The following is a 21406-nucleotide window of genomic DNA, read 5'->3' on the forward strand; positions in this document are numbered from 1 at the left end:
ATAGGGGAGGTGGTAATTTCAGTTCGTGACTTTTAAAACTAACAGATTTAGTCCTTTTAGTACGCTTTTTTTTACACATTAAGTCCTTCCGGCCAAATCACCGGTAGATTTTGGCCGGAAAAACACAATTCCTTAATTTATTAAATATTTGGGGGGTAAAATGGTCAATTCAGATTCTACTTTCTTCTTCCTTCTTCTTCCTTCTCCTTCCTACTTCTTCGTTCTTCGTCCACCGATTGCTACTGTCCTCACTTGCATCCCTTTCAATGTAAAATGTTCAAAATTTTGGTCTTTATGTTTATTTAATGCTCAATTTTACTCCATCTAATCATCTATTAAATTGATAATCATCTATTAAATTGAATAGTTTTGGTTTATTTGTTTTTGGTGAAAAGCTGACTTCTTTGCATAGTTGCTCTTTACTTCATTCTTTTTTGTAGAATGTTTTGAGGGAAGAAATCTGTTTGTTGGTTCTGTTATGTGGACTAGTGTAAGTAGGGTAGTTAGATCAAGGGGTTGTTATGGTGCAAATAGAGCTAAAGGGGTCCACGTTTTCAGATTCTTAGAATCAATGGGGGTTCCAGGTCTGCAAGCCCTCCCAGGGGAGCTGTCATGCTGTTTTTTCCGTAGATGTTCTTCAACAGAACAAGAGGATTATGGATGCCATGTCATTGAGGATCCATCCATGGCATTGTAGATAAAACGAGAGGGGGGGGGACGGGGAAGCCAAACCAGACTGGGGATTATATTATTGTTGCCGCTGCAACTCTCTACAAGAAGGAAGAAGAAGAACGAAGAAGTAGGAAGAAGAAGGAAGAAGAAGGAAGAAGAAAGTAGAATCTGAATTGACCATTTTACCCCCCAAATATTTAATAAATTAAGGAATTGTGTTTTTTCCGGCCAAAATCCACCGGTGATTTGGCCGGAAGGACTTAATGTGTAAAAAAAAGCGTACTAAAAGGACTAAATCTGTTAGTTTTAAAAGTCACGAACTGAAATTACCACCTCCTCTATAGTCATAGGACCAAAAGTGTAATTTTCTCTAATTCACAATCTGAATATCATAAGATTCATAAGTGGAACTAGAACTTACCAATATGAATGTCATTGGTCCAGTAAAGAAGCTACTACTTTTCTTCTTGTACTTCTCAATGGATTTGATCAGAGAGTTGTAGGTGTAGCTACACCAGTTGTATTCCTTTATCTCATCAACATTAATCAAGGAGTTGAGGATTCTATTGTTACAGTAGTGTGTCTGAAATCCCCGCATCATGCATGAAACAGATATGACCATGAAGTCCCTCTTAAATTCATCTCAATAATCTCCCCTTTGAACTATGACATCCCCCATCTTGGTAGTGATTGTTTGGAACCAAGTTTAATATTCCACCTTTGCCTCCAGCTTTGCAAGAGAGCCCTGTACTCCGGTGTCCCCTGTTCATCATATTTTGGGGCCTCAACAACATTCTTTTCTCCTCTTGGAATGCCAAGAGTGTACTCAATGTCTTCTTCTTCAACAGTGAGCTTGTCGTTTTCCAGTTTGAAATGTGTTTGGAAAAGCTCAAAGTTGTTTAGCAAATACTGTACTAATTGTGACTCATTTGCACACAATTGAAGGTCCAACAGGGCTCCGAAACCAATATCACGGACAGATTGTTTTTGTTCTGGCGTTAGCTGTTGTACAAGCCTGAACATGGTCTTCGGCCCCATTCGTGTGCTGAAGTAGGAAGTAGAACTCCCTTCTACACGATCACCTCCATCTGTTTCAGTATTTTGCACAATGGCTGCTTTGCCCCTATGTCTATCATTTATCTGTTTTGATCTCTTTTCTCTAATCACTTCTTGCTCGAGCAGGTCATCAGACTGCTGCTGGGATGGTTGAGCAGCTTGTGAGTCAAGTACAGCCTTTGTTGTTCGTTGTCTTTTGTTTTTTGTCTTAGTTTTGACTGCATTGTTTTGTTCATCTGTAGTTTGAGAGGGTTGTGATGGTTGTGCAGCTTGAGAGCTTAAGACTGCCTTTGTTTGTGAGCGTGTTCTCTTTTGTTGAGCAGTGTCCATTGCTTTTATTAAAAACGTTAGAAAGCAAGTAACTCATATACAACATATAATATAGCTTGATGGAAATATATTCTTTATTTCAGTAGAGGGGGGACGGGGAGTGCCGAATAATTCCAGTCATGCTCTACCGAAAAGAATATATTGTCCATCAATAACAGTCACACATAATTCATAATATAGTAACATAAAATTCATAATATCACAAAGAAAATTCATAACCTCAGAACAGAAAATTCATAACATCAGAACATAAAATTCATAACTGCAGAACAGAAAATTCATAACTACATAACAGAAAATTCACAACTCACAATGCAGAATTCATAATCTCATATGAGAAAATTCATAATCTCTCACAGAAAATACATAACCTCATATCAGAAAGTTCATAACATCAAAACCGTAATTTCATAGTCACAATAGAAAATTCATAATCTCATATGAGAAAATTCATAATCTCACACAGAAAATACATATTTGCATGACATAAAATACATAAGTGAATAAACATTATGGACATTCAAAGCTTGCATAGATAGTGAATAAACAGCAGTAAAAACAATATACGAATCAATTCATAATGGTTAATCTACACATGTATAATGTTACAGATATACATTCATAAGTTTATAACATTACATTCAAAACCCCATTTTAAAATTACAAAATATGTACACAGAATACAAAAACCCTAAATTATAAACACATCATGTACAAAATACCTGTAAGACAAGTGAAGCAACGTTGAGAATGAGCGATGGAGAGGCTGTCTCCTTTGATAGCTACGGGAGGACGCGAAGTTTTGTTCGAGAAATGCGAGAACGGGAAAATGGAACACGAGAACGATCGAAGGAACGGCTGTGGAACAGAGAGCTTGAGAACGATCAAAGGAAATGGAGCTTGGGGAAGACGAAGTGAGAGCAGAGAGTTCGAGAGTAGAGTTCAGGGAGCAGAGGGATGGAGGTTGCGTGGAGAGGAAGTGAAAGTGGTGTAGTGGGAATTGAAACGCTATATGGCGCGTTTAATTTAAAAAAAAAAATTGTGAGTGGTGGGAGTTAACGGTGCCACTTACGGGCACCGTTAGTCCCACTCACACAAAACGGTGTCGTATGGAACCGTGTTCACCATCCATGGTGAACACGGTTCCATGGCATAACGATTGATCACTGGTGATCTCTTGATCTGCAATCAAATGCTCTACCACTGAGCTATGGACCCCCATTTTTACCAATTTTTATTTTCTTTTATACATTAATTCCGTAGAATCATGAAAATAACGTTTCTTTGAGACATCAATTCAATAGAATCATCAAAATGAAGTTGGCATGTCTTTAATTAGGTTAGACCATGAAAAATTGATACAATAGATTGCGTTTACACTAGAAACTGAAAAGAACCTAAAAATGAAAACAATAGATTGTGTTTACACGAAAAATATTTAAAAATGGAAAAACGTTAAAATTAGGACTTAACCAAGTTTGAACTAGTGACTTCTTAATTTAAGATCAAGTGCTTTACCACTACGTTATAAACCCCCATGTTATAAGATTCAACAATATATAAAATCATTCATGTGTATGTACTCTTTGATGGCTTCGCCACCCTTAAAAATAGTTTGCAAATGAGTGATATCTATCTACATCTACAATTTTAATAAGAGCGAGCCAATAATGTTAGGCCCTTCATTGGAGCAAAAAAAATGTCGGTAGTATTGTTTCATAAAAGGAATGGTTCATATTATTTTGATTTTAGTATTTTTTTAATGATTTTCCTTATTTACTCTCTATTATATTATTTTCTTTCTTAAATAACCTAAATTCCGTTAGTATAAAATTTAGTAACGAAAAATTTCGTTAACTATTTATTATTTTTAACTTACTCATTAATTTCTATAATAAAGGTCTTAGGTTCGATCCCCATCCCAATTAGAGTTGGTATAATTGTTAAACATATACGACAAATATGTTAAAATGTATTAAAAATATATCTAATATAAAATTTAACATAAACTTTGGTCAAATAATTAGTTCGACTAAATACATAACATTCAAAGTTAAGCATAAAAAATTATAAATCAAGAACATTAAAAATCATTTGATTTTTATGCATTAAAAAAAACAAATTTAGGTTAAGTTTTTTTTTTTTCCGTTTAATTAATCTTCTTTTGATTATTTAGATCAAAACAAAACTTAATATTTCAATTATACTTTTTCATTATTGGTATGATTTAGGTCGTTATGGTATTATTATTTTTTGTATGTATTTTTATAATGATACAATTGTACATTACTTTAAAAATATTATACTATTATTATTTTTATCGGACAAAATTGTTCTTACATCATTGTCAGATCTACACGAACTAACTACAAAGTTGTTGATCATAAATACAGTTACACCTGGACTCTAAAACGGTAGGACCATTTTTCAAAGATTGACAATAATATTGACATCCCACTGGCTCCAATTGAACAAGTTTACACATCAGAATTTAATCAATGCATGAAAACTTCTAAAGAAATTTGTAAGTTAATTTTCACTATATTATTATAACAATATCTATTGTAACTATATATTTTGAATTATTTATATCATCTTCTATTAACAGGAATTGTAACAATTTTCATTGATAAACTATCAAAACAATTTGTCTCGAGAACGAATGTAAATTTAAAAAATCAATGATTTCATTATTGTTGATGAAAAGTATGTACGCCAGTTTATTACTCTTATTGAATTAAATAAATTAATAGCTACAACCAAAAATAATACATATACATTTAATTAATTTAGAATTAGATGTCTATAATGTCTTTATTTTAAAAAAAAAAAAAATTATTCATTATAAAAAATTTAAAAAGAGATATAATTACATTAGTTATATTATCTTTATTTTCTACTATTCAAAGATTCATTACCTTCAAATTTATTAATTTATTATATTCACTACATTGTTCATTGTCTTCTTTTTACATTATCTTGTAATTAAATATCAAAGTTATAATACAAAATATGTTATATATATTTATTTACCAAGTATTTTATACAAATATAATAAATATTAATATTTTGTTCAATACTTTCACATGATAACCTACGACATACATCTCACAACGCATGAAACATGTAGGGGGAAAACTACCACTACCAAATATCAATAGGTGCTTGTAAGATAAAGAGTTAATAGTACAACTAAGATCATATACACAACAAGACAAATCTAAAACCTCTTACACCATAATCTCATTGCACGATGAATCCATCTATGCTACCACCAAACACCAGTAACCTAATTGCACATGACACACTACTAATTTAAAAAAAAAAAAAAAAAAAGACATGTACTGAAGATGAAGACAATGACAATGCTACCCAAAAGAGAATTAAGACGAATTAGAGAAATTTAAACCAAAAGTAGTATTTATTTAGACTATTGTTTTTAGACTAAGTATTTAGACTAGCGTTATTACAAAGTTGCAAACATTTATTTTAGTGACAATATAATCAATCTCTCATATATTATCCTACATTTATATACTTTAAATTACCGATTAAAATAAATAAATTTAATATTTATTTACCTATGCATGAACATATCTGATATAATATTGCATTGATATACTTTGAAATACTTATTTAAAATAATCATTAGGCATTATTCCATTCGCGCAAAGCGCGTAAAAGAACTAGTAATGCATATAAAGCTCAATTGATTAATCAATTTATTGAAAACAAATTAATATTTTTACTTGTAGTCAGTAGTCATATAGTTTAAGGTTTGGTTCTTGTTAGTGTAAATATGAATGCTATGGTTGTAACATGTAACTACTATATGTTACGTTCAAGTTTGTAATAGAAGAAAAATAATAAAACAATAACAATGAAGAAGAGTTTCAGTAGATTTGAGGAGTTTGAGCTATCAAAGTCAAGTAGAGTGTATTAAAGTTATCGCCTTGTCCAATTACAAAAATAATATTTGTTTTAGCTATTCTAGAGTTATAATGTATAAATGATTACAAATAAGTTTATTACACGGGTGGTTTGTACGTACTCATGCCTGGCGCAATCCCTTCTGATGCCCACCAACACATAATTCATTAAACATAACAAACTCAAACTACAACTTTAGAAATTATTATATTCTCTTGCCTTATAGACTTAGACATTGCCTTATTAATGGCCTAGACAAGCTCCTAATTAATGTCGAGCTGGATATAGGACCCGTAGATAATGCTCCCAACTATTTTTTAATTTTTACTCATGAAGTCATTGTGATACATGTAATTATTTCTCTGAGATAATAATTTTAGAAAATAGATATCTTAAAAAATAAAATCCTTTATATAATAAAGCTATATGGTTTGAGAAATAATTAATGTTATAATTAATGCCACAACATATTTTATTATAAAAAAAAAAAAAAGCACATCATTTAAAAAATAAAATATCTATATATTATATAATCATATAAAAAATATACTTTTGAAAAATAAAATAGCTATATATTATATAATCATATAAAAAATGTGTTCAATTAGAGTTTAAATTTACACATACAAAATTTGAAATTTGTTTTCCAAATGTAATTATCTTAGTTATTATTTGTATTGTGAAAATTATAATATAGATGAAATACAATTAAGAATAAATTAATGTAATTATGTAAATTATCTCTATAAGTTTATTTGAATATGCACATAATTAGAGATTATATTAACCATACAAAATTATAATTATAATTATAATTATAATTATAATTTTGTATTCTATAAAAATAATAAATACTTGACCAATGGAAGCTCAAAAATATTATTATGTTAAATAATTTAAAATATTTTTGGTTTTCTATTTTTTATTTATATTTATAATAGCATAATTTTTTCCCGTGCATCGCGCGGGTGAATTACTAGTAAAATAAATAAGTGGATATCCATCTCATGAATTCACAATACCAAAAGCCATGCGGCAAGTCATCCCAATGCAGACGTTTGTGTTTTTTTTTTTTTTTTTTTGAAGAAAGACGTTTGTGTTTTTTCCTTTTCACATTTTCCACATTTGGTAAAACGTTACATATGTATGTAACTATTTATGGCAATTGTTATATAATATTCAGAGAATTAAATAATGGTCTGCCTGACAACTAAGAAGCACTATGCTTTATTGTAGTGGTTAAACAAAAGGTAAATTTGTATTTTGCATCACAAGTTCAACTAACAATTCAAAATTGATACCATGTCATTTCTCTCACTACTTTGAATTGATACAATTTAGTCAATCTTCTTTTACATCTTGTCACAATTTTAAACTTTACTATATTTAATCCCTTTAAAAATTGAAATTAAATTAAATATAAAAACACATAACAGTTTAGACAATTGATAAGTAAACTGCTAATAGAACTGTGAATCCGGGTTGAATCCGAATGCGGTATGCACCACAAAAAAAGAAAACTAATGTTTTGATTTACCTAATCTGAATGGAAAATGACATCAATATGAACAAAGTTATATGTAATTTTTGGCTTTGAGTTTGAGAGCTCGTTTGGTTAGGAGAAAATAAAAATATATATAATTGGAAATACACTTCAACAAATTGTTTTTACAACATATTTAATATGCATTAAAAATTACACTGTATCGTCAACTGTTCTAATTTTAATAGTATCATCTATCTTCTGCTCAGCCGATTGCTTTGTCAATATTGATTCCTTATTGTTAGATAATGCGTTGTTATCATCATCTTCGCTTGATTTTGAAGAAGAAATATCTTTACTTTTGCCCCATATCACTAGGTATAACCCAACAATAATAACTACCGCTCCAAAAATCCTACATAAATCAGGTAAATAAAACTCATCAATCATAACCTCGTTTGAATATTTCAATTTTTTTTAAAGCAAAGAAAGAAAGTAAGAAGAGAGAAAGGAAGAGAGATTTACGTACTTTCCAAAATCTAATTGTTCAGCTAACATGAATGAACCAACAATTGCGACCATAATCATACTAAGTGGATTAAATGCAGTGACGAAAAAAGGCCCCTTTTCATTCATGATTACTCCTGAAATATAGTACACAACTCCAGAACGAATTATTCCCTGCATTATATTATCCAATCAGATTCGGATTCATCAGAAACACTTAAGAACCAATTTAAGAACTTCTAACGTTGTAATTTGCTAAAATTTAAAGAAGAAAAAGAAATGTACATTACATTGTAAACATAGGCCAAGAATGTAGTGTCCCAGTGTAGGGCCCATATCCCGTAATTGCCACGCTCAACCACTAGAGTTAACACCGTGCTCTGTAACGCCCCAGCCATACATATTAGGCATGTGAGCGACAGACCCGCCGGATAAGACTTTAACGTAATTGCCTGTCCACAAAAACACACAAAATACAACGTTAGTTAACATTAAGGTTTGCCGATTTAATCTTGTTTAACTAGGTTTTCTTCTCAAGCACAGTTACATTTTAGGAGGAAAATTATAACGCTTCAAGTTCGTCAAACAGTTGACCATATAACCACAAATACTAAGTTTGATTACTATAGAAATAGTCTATTGACATTCTTGATTTAAGCATATCAATTATTAACAATCTAAACTGGTTTACTAGTCCTTTGCTGGCTAAAGTCTTTTCTAACTAATATAATACTTACCTGAAGAATGTAAAAGCAGGACCAACAAAAACAGCCTGCGGCGATCATGACTGCGCCCTTGACGTGGTCGTGCTCAGTCGCAGGACCAATGGACTGGGTTTGCGGCACGTGTTTGGACGTCCATGGCAATCCAATTATGTGTCCTCTAACAAGTGTCATTATCATCGCACCTCCGATGGTTAATGTTGTCCCCACAATCTTCCCTTGACTGTGCAAACTCCTAATATTTACCTTTTCAAGCCTACCATGTAATTAAACAAGAAACATAAATGGGAAATCACAGGTTCGAACATGGAGGTATTAACTCTTTGTACTTAGTAAGTTGAGAAAGTATGTATTGACAGTTATTACATTGTAATATAGTCAGTAGTACTAAAAAAAAAAAAAAAAAACTTTTGACTTATGATCATAAATAATAGATTTGTAACTGACTAAAAATAGGTAAATTAATGTAATGAATATATGAGATGTACCTGAGAATCCAAGCTAGCAAAAACGTGATGGCAGGGAGAACATTGCACATTGCTGTGGCAAAAGTTGCTGTTGTGTATTTCATCCCTGCGTAGTATAAATTTTGGTCGATAACTGGCCTGCACTTATTACAACAATTTAATAATTACTATATGTTTATGGAGTAACCAATTAGATTTTAAAAAAATTAATTAGTAAAAATGTACTTACTCCAACAAGGCCAGTAACATTATCTTCAAGAAGATGGTGATGGTCATTCTTGGCCTTATTTTCCTATTCCAAACCACCACAAATAGAAGAGTTTCAATACACTAACCGTGTTGTAATTTGCACTATATTTTATCTAACATGACAAGTGGAGGCCGGATAGGTCACTACTGAAAATTATGGAATTTCCAACCACCTAATTACCCACCTGAAAATAATCTTAAATCAAGTCGAAAGCAAAAAATGGTCAACAAAGGTTTTTCCGGATACCAAAAGTGATCGGAACAAGGCTTTCGACTTGATTTAACATCACTTTCAGGTAATCAGAAATGTCATAATTTCCAGTAGTGGGTTGACCCTTCACTATTGTCGGGTCATGTTAGGTAAGACAAAACAAATTATGATGTGGGCAAGTAGGGGGGGGGGGGGGGGGGGGGGGTGTTTATAAAGAGGGAGTTGATCGAAGATGAAAGTTAAGGTACCTTTCGAAGAGCATAGCAAAAGGAGCGAAGAAGACAGCGGCGATGATGTTGCGGTAGACAACAAATATGTAATGGTTCATTCCTTGGTTGAGTGCTGATTTAGAGATGAGGGAGGAGGCTGCATAGCTTAGTTGCAAGAACAGAACACCAAAATATGGTTTTGCATGCTTTAGCCACCTCACAAAGCTCTCATTTCCCATTATTGTAGTGTCTGGTCTTTTGTATGTATATGTTTTCTATGTTGCTAATCCCCTGCACTACGAATGTGCTTGTGAATTAGCAACGATAGATGACTACTTCCATTATCTCTCTCTCTCTCTCTCTCTCTCTTGGCTCTTGTTTATATAGGCAAAGCCTGATTGACATGCATGAGTGATGGCCATAGATTGTTACACAATTACGTTTCAATTTAATCTTCAATAATTATCATTATTATTATTTTTAACCGCGTGAAACAGTTGGTATATCCATTGTTATTATTAGTTAATAATACAACTAGTTGGTAGCCCCTTGTTTGTGTTTTTTTTTTTCTTTTTTTTTTTAATATTTAAAATACGGGTAGCCCATGTAAATACAACTATAAGATTACCCATGTTAAAGAATGAGCAATCTTAACTGAATCCTCTTACATGTGTGCGACATGGTAAAGAGTCTGGACACCGATTGTAAAGAGGTAAACCAGTTTAATTAGTTTGCTTATAGCTAATCGGTCACTCAAAGGAATCAAACTTGAAACCTTCTTATTACCAAACCAATTGTCCGTCCAAGACGACCGGAGAATTCTTCCTCTTATTTTTAATGAAATTGATGATTGTAGTTTAGAATTGAAAAGGGAAAATATAATGAAAGTTTATGTCCATTAATTACGCATATATTATAGACTCGATTCATGAATTATTAATTACTGTACACAAATTTTTTCCTTTAATTATGTACAAAGTGGCAATTTTAATTTAATCAACCACTAACAAATTATGTTAATATTAATAATGCATTTTAAATTTTCAATGTTAATATGAATAATGCATTTTAAATTTTTACATTATTGAAGGACACCTTATTCATTTTTTTTTAGTACTATTGACCTTCCATTGAGAGAGTCACCTCATGCCGCTTGAACACAAGGTCTTTGGTACCTTATTCATTTTTTATTTACATCATTTTGTATTAAATAATTAATTAATCATTGAGTTTGACCGACACTTTTTTTTTTCATTGGAGTGTAGCTAAAAATTAACATTTATTTTCAAAGTTAAATGTCAATTTACTAGTCAGAAAAATAAATTTATCTTTCTAAATAATCAAGGTGATATTTAAATACTCGATTTCATATTTAATTTATATGTTAGTGTAATATACGAGCAATATGTATTATTTATAATGTTTTTGTTTCATTGATTTGAGTCGTTGATCTAGATTTGATCAACGGCTCAGATCTCACCGCATGTTTTACCGGGACCTCCTTCACACCATATATATATATATATATATATATATATATATATATATATATATATATATATATATATATATAGCCACATAGGATTAACACTTAAAAAAAAAAAAAAAAAAAAAACGTGGAATCAATTATGTACATGTTGTTATTGCACCAAACTAGCATTGTATCATGTCCACCAAGTGGACATTCATTAAAAACAATTGCTAAGTGGATCACCTTAATTAATTAATCATATTAATATGTCTACTCATAATCCAAACTAAGTTGCCTCCAAGTTCCAAGGGATTAAAGTAATTTAATTTTGGCACAAATTAAATATATAATTAATGTATACATAGTTGCCTCCTACACTCTTCTTCCTTAGCCAAAAAAGTAATGAAGTGTAACCCACTTTCCTAGCTAGCTAGCTACCTAGCTTTAAACAAAGATAGATCATGGCGTTAGAGCTTTTCCTTTCCCCAATCAAGCTTCTCCAAATGCCAAATCGTCCATAGATTTCATCTTCTCTTTTCTTTTCCCAAATTCGTGCACTTTTATGCCGAAACGTAAGAAAATTGCATATCAAACATCATCCGATCGACGCATGAATTATGTGATCGAGTTTTAAGGATTTTTAGTTGTGTTTGCCTTTGTAACATTATTCATGTTTACGTTAAAGGCAATCTGTTTTGGCTTGGAGACCTTCCTTCCCTCCCACCCACTATTCACGTACACGCCGTTCCACGTCGCAGTCCTCCACCATATGTAACGCCGTACGCCAATGTACAATGTTGGATCATGGTTTTGATGATTTCTTGTTACGTGAATGAACTTGGTATGTAACGAGTAAAGTGAAAACGGGTTTCGTGATATATAAATAAAATGGTTTTGTATGTTGTAAGGAAGAAATTATGGGGTTTATATTTTAACACAAGATCTACCTAGCTTGTGCAAGTAGCATGAATCTATTTGGAGTTAAAGTCTGAGGTCATGAGTTTAATTTGAACAGCTTTTCTTGCCAGATTTATGCACTAGTCCTTTCTTTATATATAGGCTTTTTAAAAAGCATTTGAAAATCGAGTTTTTTTTTTTTTAATAGTTTTTCATGTATTAGCCTGTTTGGTTCGTTGGAAAATATTTGAAGGGAAATGGAATTGAAATTCCATGAAAAATAAATTTCAGAAAAATTGATTACATTGTTTGGTTGGTGGGAAAGAAATTATTGAGAATATAAATTTCATTGTTTTGTTGGATTTGGAATTGTAAGGAATAATGAGTATAATAAAGACAATTATACCCCTACACAATAATAACAAAATTAATAATAATGGTAATTAAAAAAAAGTTGGTGAAAGCATAATTGTTCTCGTTTTCCATGGAAAACAAATTAAAATACTAAGGGGAGGCCAAGGAAAACGTTTTCCAATTAAAAATGTTTTTCATCCAACCAAACAAAGAAAAATGTTTCCCTCAAATTCAATGAAAACATTTTCCATCCAACAAAACACCTCTTTGTCTACGAATTGAATCAAGAGTAAATACCCAAATGGTCCCTCGACTATAGCTAAATTCACAAATTGGTCCTCGATTTTCAATTTCAACCAATTAAGTCATTAACTTTACAATTTTAACACGATTTGATCCCCGTCTATTTGACCGTTTGTTGACTGTGATTTTTGAGGATATATATGTAATTTCATGGTCCATCGTTGGTTTTTTAAGATTCCGGTTGCATTTTTAGACCGCACTCTAGTTGAGTTCGTACCAGAGCGAAGAAGACGACGTCTTTCTGAAACGGTCCAACGTCATCTTGGAGGCCTCCATGTGCTCCGACGAGAGCTGCAGGTTCTTCTGGAAATCGTCGATGACGACGCAACCGCCGTCGATGATGCAGAATCGCGGCGATGATGCAGAATCGTGAAATTACATATATATCCTCAAAGATCACGGTCAACAAACTGTCAAATAGACGGAGGACCAAATTGTGTTAAAATTGCAAAGTTAAGGACTTAATTGGTTGAAATTGAAAGTCGATGACCAATTTGTGAATTTAGCTATAGTCGAGGGACCATTTTGGGTATTTACTCTTGAATCAATGTATAAGTAAATATATATTCTTTATTTCATTTTTTTCTCTATAAAAATTATGGAGAATTTTTCGTGTTAGTGAGGTATTTCAACGTACTGCATCCGATTAAGTATTCATAATAATATAATAATAATAATCATATAATAAGACGGAGAATTGGGATGGGGAAGCATTATATTTCTCGTGTAGAATATTCTTTTGGGACAATTCCTTAATTCCATATTATAATAAGGTAGCATAATTCTAATTCTCATAATGGAATACTCACCAACCACCATCTCACTAAAGCCCAGTTTAATTTGTCTGTCGATTGCACATCTAGTACGATGAATAAATAAAGGAAAATGTTGTTTTTCTTTAAAATTTTTCCTCCAATATTTTCTTTTATGATGTCACTTAGGATCATTATATTAAAATATCATAAATTAAATAACTTCACCTATATTTGTTATATTCTATACTTTCTCGATCTTTTTCAATCTAAATAATCAATGTCATCACTACCGGAGTTTGTTCGTGTGATCACCTATTTGGAATGGTAACAGAGGTGGCATCACACTACATAGTAGTTGACAACGTCATATACTTTAATTTTAATTAAACACTAAAGTAACCAATTAGATAATGTCACGTTAGGATGGTAAATAAGGAGAGATTTTAGGAGGTATGTGTAGCATTACTCAAAAATAATATATATATATATATATATATATATATATATATATATATATATATATATATATATATAGTTGAGTTCAAATGAGGACAACTATATTACAGAGGACTGTGAGAACAAATGTAATCGTGTGTCATGAGTCCAGGGACGGAGCCAGAAATTCGGTTGAGCGGGGCCGAAGAAGTAGGGAAGGATTCAGAATTTTTTTTCAGTAAAGACGAAACATTAAAACAAAAGAGATAATTTAAAAAAAAAATAAACACATCTCATTATTAATATAAAAGAATGTTATATATATGTGTGTGTATTAAATATCAAACAGCTATTAAAAACGTGACTGTGTTGAAACCATAGGGAATGGGTAAAAAAACTGTTGAAATAAACACATCTCATTATTAATATAAAAGAATGTTATATATATGTGTGTGTATTAAATATTAAACAGCTATTAAAAACGTGACTGTGTTGAAACCATAGGGAATGGGTAAAAAAAAAACTGTTGAAGCCAACTATAAAAAAAATATGTCAATGCTAAGATTTGAACCATATCACTTTATTATAACTTAACATGTGCTCAACCAACTCATCTAAATCAACTCTTATTAACATTTAATAGTTTTATTTTACTAATACTAACACATATACTATATATACATATATACATACAAAAATTATATATGGGGTGGGGTGGGGTGAGGGGGGCAGCTGACCCCCCTGCCCCCCCTTTGGCTCCGTCCCTGCATGAGTCTGTATGTCATGTGCATGGTCTAATGTAGTCGTGTGTCATAGTTTATATGTCGTGTGCATAGGTTTATTAATTAATAGCGCTTGGGTTCGAAACCTGATGTTTAAATGTATGCCTACTGTGTCATTGTTTATTAAATTGTGTGCATGATACTAATTTGTCGTGTGCCCATTATTTATCATCACAGTCCTCTATATATTACTGTCTTCATGTGATCGAACTCAACTCTTTGTGTGTCTCTGTGTGTGTAGACATGCTTCTTAGTAAAAGTAATGACTAATTTGATTCGTCCATTTGATAAATCAACAATTGAGAGTTGTTGAAAAATAATGACAAATAGAGGGGGTCAATTTTATAATTATTGTAAATATGAAAGTTTACAATAATTATAAAAGTGATCCCATATTATTTTACTATAAAACCTCAATCATTGTTGAACATGATAGTTTATTTTACAATAATTTTTTTTTGATAATCCAAAATATAATCCTTTCAAAACATACACAAATTATTATATCAAAACCAAATAGCTATATGCATATTTCGAAGAATTATAATCAACTAATTGAAACCAAAGCATATACCAAAAACTTAATGTATATGAAAATTAATATTGTATTTTTAAGGCAATACAATCAATCAGGCAGAGATTATAAAGGCTCTGATATCTGATACTAAATGTTATATCTAAATAATCTAACGACACTAAATAACAGTATACGAGAAACTTGGCCTCGTATAAACGGAAGCAGAAGTAGCATTGATCTCCCACCACAATTGATGTTCTTGTTGTGTTGCCTATTGAACGGTACGGTAGACCGTTAGCCATATTTGTCTCATACTTGACTCAGAACCACAGATGGTGTATATGTGTCTACTAAGCATATGAGTAACTGAATTTGCTATATAATGAATATCATGTATCAATCTCATCAATCCAGGTTTATATTAGGCACCACATAGTCTGGTTGAATAACAACTTCTAGTTATTCAGTCCAACCAAACTACTTAGTAAGCCTAGTCAACTTGCACCACTTAATTAAGACCCTAATATATAATATATAATATATATTATTAGGAAAAATCTTACAATAATTACCACTTTAAAGCAAGGGGAAAAACAACATAGGATGCTAATTTGATATAAATAGTACAAACTTTTAAACTTTAAAATTAAATACACCATATGATATGTAAATGTGCTCCCGTCATATAATAAGGAGCACTTTATAATTTTATGTGATGTAAAACGTTAAAATTAAGTGCACCATATAATATATAAATGTGCAACCGTCATATAATAAGGAGCACTTTATAGTTTTATGTGATGTATTTTCAGAATCACAATTTTTAAGTACTAATTTCACATATTATTATATGCACTATTTGCTCAGTAGAGTGAACATTTGCATTTTTTATCGGAATAACTATTCTCATTGGATCATGCATGTCCCTATATATGTATGGCAAATCCTATGGTGCTTATTACACTAGATAGAACTAGAATGAATGCAAAATGTTTTGAGATTTGTACTGGGTGTAATAATCATATCGGTAGCCAGTACAAGTGTACAACACTCAAACTTTCTGGGTTATACTTGGTATAGTCGATTTTGGTGTAATATTTCTCATATATCTGGTCCTTAAAAGAAATCTTCATAATTTGGTATAGTTGTAGAAATTTTCAAAAAAAATGAAGACAAATAAAGGTATTATATCTTTATAATAAAAATCAAAGTTAATTAAACTATACGTTGTTATTTTATAGTGGCCTAAGCCTTTTGTTATTCTGTCTGATCAAAAAAAAAAAAAAATTTAAGCACGTTTGTGGACTGAGATAAACCTAGAAGTGCTTAATTAATACGGAGTACAACCATACAAAAATTAACTCCATCATTATATTAACATGACGGCTACCAATAATAATAATGTCAACCAACTGTAAAACCCATTTAAATTAATTGGTTATATTATTATTGACTTAATAATTATAAAGTTACGAGTTATTGACTTGTTAATCATAAAATTACGAGTTTGACGCTAGAACAATTGACAATCTATATTGATTTACAGTTAAGCAGAGTTTATCTAGTATATACTACTCGTGGTTGTGATTGTGAGTTTTCAAAAGGCTTAGGCTAGGTGGATAATGCATTTGTTTGGTAAATGTTTTTTTTTTTTTTAAATCCATATGCATTTGAATTAATAAATCATAGATTGTATTAGCCTCCTTGGGGTATACCCCTTCCATATGATCCAAAATAAATCATAGATTGAATATATAATGTATTTTTAACGCACATTTAATTAAGATTATAGACTATGAAAACCATATGCATTTGACTTAGGCCCTGTTTGGTAAAATGGCTATTAGTTGATAGTTGTTAGCTGTTAGCTGATTGTGTTAATTAATTAGAGGGTATAAATAGTTGATAACTTTAGCTGATTGTAGAAATGTGTTTGGTAAATTAGCTGTTAGTTGATAGCTGTTTGGTATAATTTCTTTTCTCAAAAAGCTAATTGAAAAAGTGGCTTGGAGCAGCTTTTTGAATTTTAGCCTTTTGGAATTGCAAAAAGTTAATTAACCAAACATTTATATTGATATTTTAACTAAACCAAACAATTAATAGTGGTCAAATAAGTCAAAATTGACTTATAGGCCAATTTTTTACCAAACAGGACCTTAATAAATCATAGATAGATTAATGCATTTTTAACGCACTTATATTATACACAATTTTTAATTAGGTTGATATTTGATAAGAGATGTTCATCAAGAAGCTAATAGATGTATAGATTCGATGGCATCTTCAATTCCAAGTGTTGTCATCTTTAGTTCGAGTTGCATGTGAGATGAATCGCCTAATGGTGTCTGCCCCTTGTTTGTAAATTGTAATTGATGTTGTAGGAGTACGGTGTTCCGATCTATATTCTTATAAAAATGAGTTAATACCATTCGAGATCCTCCGAGTATAGTGGCTTTGCCACGTTTAGTCCTAAATTTTTAAATTGACCATATGTGGCCCTTCGACTTTCAAATTTAACCATTTCTGATCCAAGTTAACCACCCATGGTCCTTCAAGTTTCAAAATTTAACCAGTCGTGTTCCTCTTGAAAGGACCATAGGTGGTTAAAATTTAATAGTTGAAGGACCATGGATGGTTCACTTGGACCACGAATTGTTAAATTTGAAAGTCGAAGGATTACAGATGGTCAATTTGAAAGTTTAAGACTAAATGTGACAAAATCACTATACTCGAAGGACCTCGAATGGTATTAACTTTTTTTTTTTTTTCTTATAGTGTATGTTTTCTTTTCCTTGTATCTAAAATTACGACCGTTTTTAATTATACTTTTGTAGTATAGTATTATTCTTTCACTTTATATAAGGCTAGCTAAATGATAAAGTATAAATCGAGATGACCTTTGTAAAGAGTAATTCTTATTTTGAACTTTTATAAATATAGTGATTTATAAAAGAAGAATCTTTCTTATTCATCTTTTTAAAAGTTTTTTGTAACACTAAAAAACAATGTTACAAAAATTGTAACGCAACTATCATTAGGCAGGACCAAATGCCCTCAGAATAAATGTCTAAAACACGAGTGACAATGTTCGCATAGTCAGTATGTCTCACTAGCCACTTAGCGACACAAGTTGGACATGTTCACCAAGTACTAACATAGGTAAAGTGAGATGAGCAACTCTAACCAAGTTGATAACACTGTTGATTTTGGTAATAAAGTTACAAGTTCGACTACCAATTAGAGTGGCCTATCATATTCAATTTCTTTTCCCTCTTTGTATTTTCTTTTGGGCTATTACTAAAATAGAGGAACTTCATGGTTAAGGTGGTAACATGCTGGTAAAGTTGTTTTCACTAGCACACAACAAATATAAAATGATATGCACCTAATTTTGATGGCATGCACCAATATAATGTCTCATGAATTGCAGGTTGAAGTGTAAAGTAAAACATAAAAATGTGATGATTGAGGTTTTATTGGCAATGAAGTGTAAGCCACTTTGATTGTGATAGAAACAGAGTACCATGGCAATTGAAAACCTTTTCCAGTTTTCCTAGGACTCTCTCTCTCTCTCTCTCTCTCTCTATATATATATATATATATATATATATATATATATATATATACATACATGGACGGAACTAGCCTGGGGGCAGTGGGGGCAGCTGCCCCACTCCCCCCACCCCCTTTATATATATGTATGTATATATATACATATATAGCATTAAATGTTATATAAAATTAATATTTATGTTTAAAGTATTAATTGTTTGAGTAGTTTAGTTAGTTGAACTCTAAATGTAATTTTAATAAAAAGTATATGGTCATGGGTTCAAAACTCATTAACAACATATTTTATCTCTTTCATTATTCCTTTCCAAGTTAAATTAAATATTTTTTTAGTCTACTTTTATGAATCATTTAATTAATGTAGTACACAAGTTTATATTATACATTTATACTTCATATAAATTTATTCGAATTAATTTACTAGTTGATCTACTTCATTAGTCTACTTCATTGTATTCAAATTAATTTAGAAAAACTTAAAGTTGATCTAACTAAAAAAAAAAAATTAAATTTAAAAGTATTTATGATCGAATATAGTGTTATTCAAAATTTTTTATCTAATGGATTATGTTTCATATTTTGTCATAACTATTTTCACATTTTCACCCCACACAAGTATATTTTTAGCTCTGACTCTAACTATTGTGTAATCTATAAAAAATATTCTATTGTAATTTATAAAGTATTTTGTATTTTAACATTATTATGCCGGTTTGATATTTTATAATTTACAATTCTATCGTCATTTAAACTTCGCCCCCACTCAATTAATTTTCTGGCTCCGTCCCTATATATATATATATATATATATATATATATATATATATATATATATATATATATATATATATATATATAGCTATGCGTCCTGGATTTGGGAAGAGAAAGAAGATGCAAATTGCCAATGCAACACGTAACCTGGTTAAATGAATTATTGCATCTATACCTTTTAAAATAATTGTTTTGGAAAAGATGGAAATGAAAAATTGATCGTTAGATGTTGTGTCCGGTTTTGTTCGTAAAAAATAATTGAAAATAAAGTTATATTTAAATTTTATGGGTATTTAGAGATTCATGGGAGATTGTCCGAGGAGTTTTAATTTGTCATAGGATAGAGAAGGTACACCAAGAGTTATGTTAATTTGGTTCGCGAAAATGATTTGAGAATGAATTAAATTTTAAGCTTTAAAGCAAGTAATACTATGTACTATACTTACATCAAAAAAAAAAATGTACTATACTTACTTTCACTTTTTTTTTTTTTTTGGTTAATGTGATATATTCTGATTGAATAAAGTAATTCCATGCTTACTTTCAATTTTTGCTTCATTTTTTTTTTTTTTTGTTAACGTGATAAAAAAAATAATCACAATTTTTTTTTTCTTTTGATAGGACCAAAACATTTAATACGGGTTTTATTTGCTAAAAGTACAATTATTATTTTTTCTTATTACACGTTCCTATGGGTGCTTGAGGATATGTCTCCACTTCACCAGGTTGTGTTGTTGTTTTACTTCATTCCCCTCCTCTATTATCATTATTTGTAGTTTGTATAAAGAAATTAAAAGGAGATACATGCAATTTGTTATTTATTTTTATTTAATTTTTGTTTATAAAAGAATAATCAAATTAGAACAAGGTCCTTTATAAAAATAAAAAAAAACATTTGGCTAAATCTTATCTGCCCATCTAGATTCAACGATTTAACATTTAAACTTTGTAACTATTCCTATTTAATTGTACTCAAAAAAATCATGAATGTATGCAACTATTCATGTTTAATTGTTTATTTAAACTTTAGGCTATCTTTATTTAAATTTTAGAGTTTTGATTATCTAAAATAATTTTAGTATTTACACATTTTTTTTTTTACATTTATCAATAAATTTACAATGTTATGATTTTGGCGGGCTTCGCCTAAACCCATGGGCCTAAGGCGGGCTAGTTTTCCTTAGACCCATTTTATTGACGAGTTTTTTAGCCTGCCTTGTATAGAGCGGGCTTTGATAGTCCCCATCCTACCGACCCACTTTGATAGCTCTATATGTTGTTAGTTCGAGAACATGCATATCAGCAGATAATGAGGAGAGCTTTCACGCATATTAAGGTGGAGCATCCTTGGTGGAGGAGAGAGAATCAGGTGGGAGAAAAAAAAAAAAAAAAAAAAAAAAAAAGAGAAATGCTTTTGCAAGGACCGGGTGCTTGGAACACTGCTGGTCAGAGGAAGCCTGAAGAGCTGTGCGCATTTCGCGCACAGCTGAAGCCACACGGGTGCGTGCACTGCACGCACCCGTTGACACGTCAGGCGACCGTTTACTTTTTTATTTTTTAAAAATTTTAAAATAAATTTTGTTTTATTTATTTTATTTATTCTCCCCCCCCCCCCCATTCTCTTTCCTATAACCCCTTAATAACCTTAATAAATTGATGCTCTTAGAAAATTGTACTTTTACATATAAATTTACCATTTTAGGCTCTCATCATCT

General features: G+C 31.0%; 1 protein-coding gene across 1 annotated transcript; it reads right to left on the minus strand.

Annotated features, from left to right (window-relative positions):
• Nucleotides 1-7603: 7603 nt before the first annotated feature.
• On the minus strand, nt 7604-10175 carry LOC109148086 (WAT1-related protein At2g39510-like). The gene is made up of 7 exons (XM_019295857.1): nt 9876-10175; nt 9397-9459; nt 9189-9305; nt 8716-8956; nt 8269-8430; nt 8001-8152; nt 7604-7886 (listed from the first exon to the last, which is right to left on the minus strand). The coding sequence occupies exons 1-7, from the start codon at nt 10073-10075 to the stop codon at nt 7685-7687; spliced, it is 1137 nt and encodes a 378-aa protein (XP_019151402.1). The 5' UTR covers nt 10076-10175; the 3' UTR covers nt 7604-7684.
• Between the last annotated feature and the right edge of the window lie 11231 nt (nt 10176-21406).

Source organism: Ipomoea nil, unplaced genomic scaffold, assembly GCF_001879475.1.
Source record: "Ipomoea nil cultivar Tokyo-kokei standard unplaced genomic scaffold, Asagao_1.1 scaffold2036, whole genome shotgun sequence".
NCBI classification, from domain to species: domain Eukaryota; kingdom Viridiplantae; phylum Streptophyta; class Magnoliopsida; order Solanales; family Convolvulaceae; genus Ipomoea; species Ipomoea nil.

Excerpts from the sequence above, each read along its gene's own strand:
- LOC109148086 (XM_019295857.1), bottom strand. The coding sequence starts at position 10,075 with ATGGGAAATGAGAGCTTTGTGAGGTGGCTAAAGCATGCAAAACCATAT. Across the intron at positions 8,957-9,188 it reads TTGCTAGCTTGGATTCTCAG|GCTTGAAAAGGTAAATATTA; the intron begins GTACATCTCATA and ends ATTACATGGTAG. Across the intron at positions 8,153-8,268 it reads TCTTGGCCTATGTTTACAAT|GGAATAATTCGTTCTGGAGT; the intron begins GTAATGTACATT and ends AATATAATGCAG.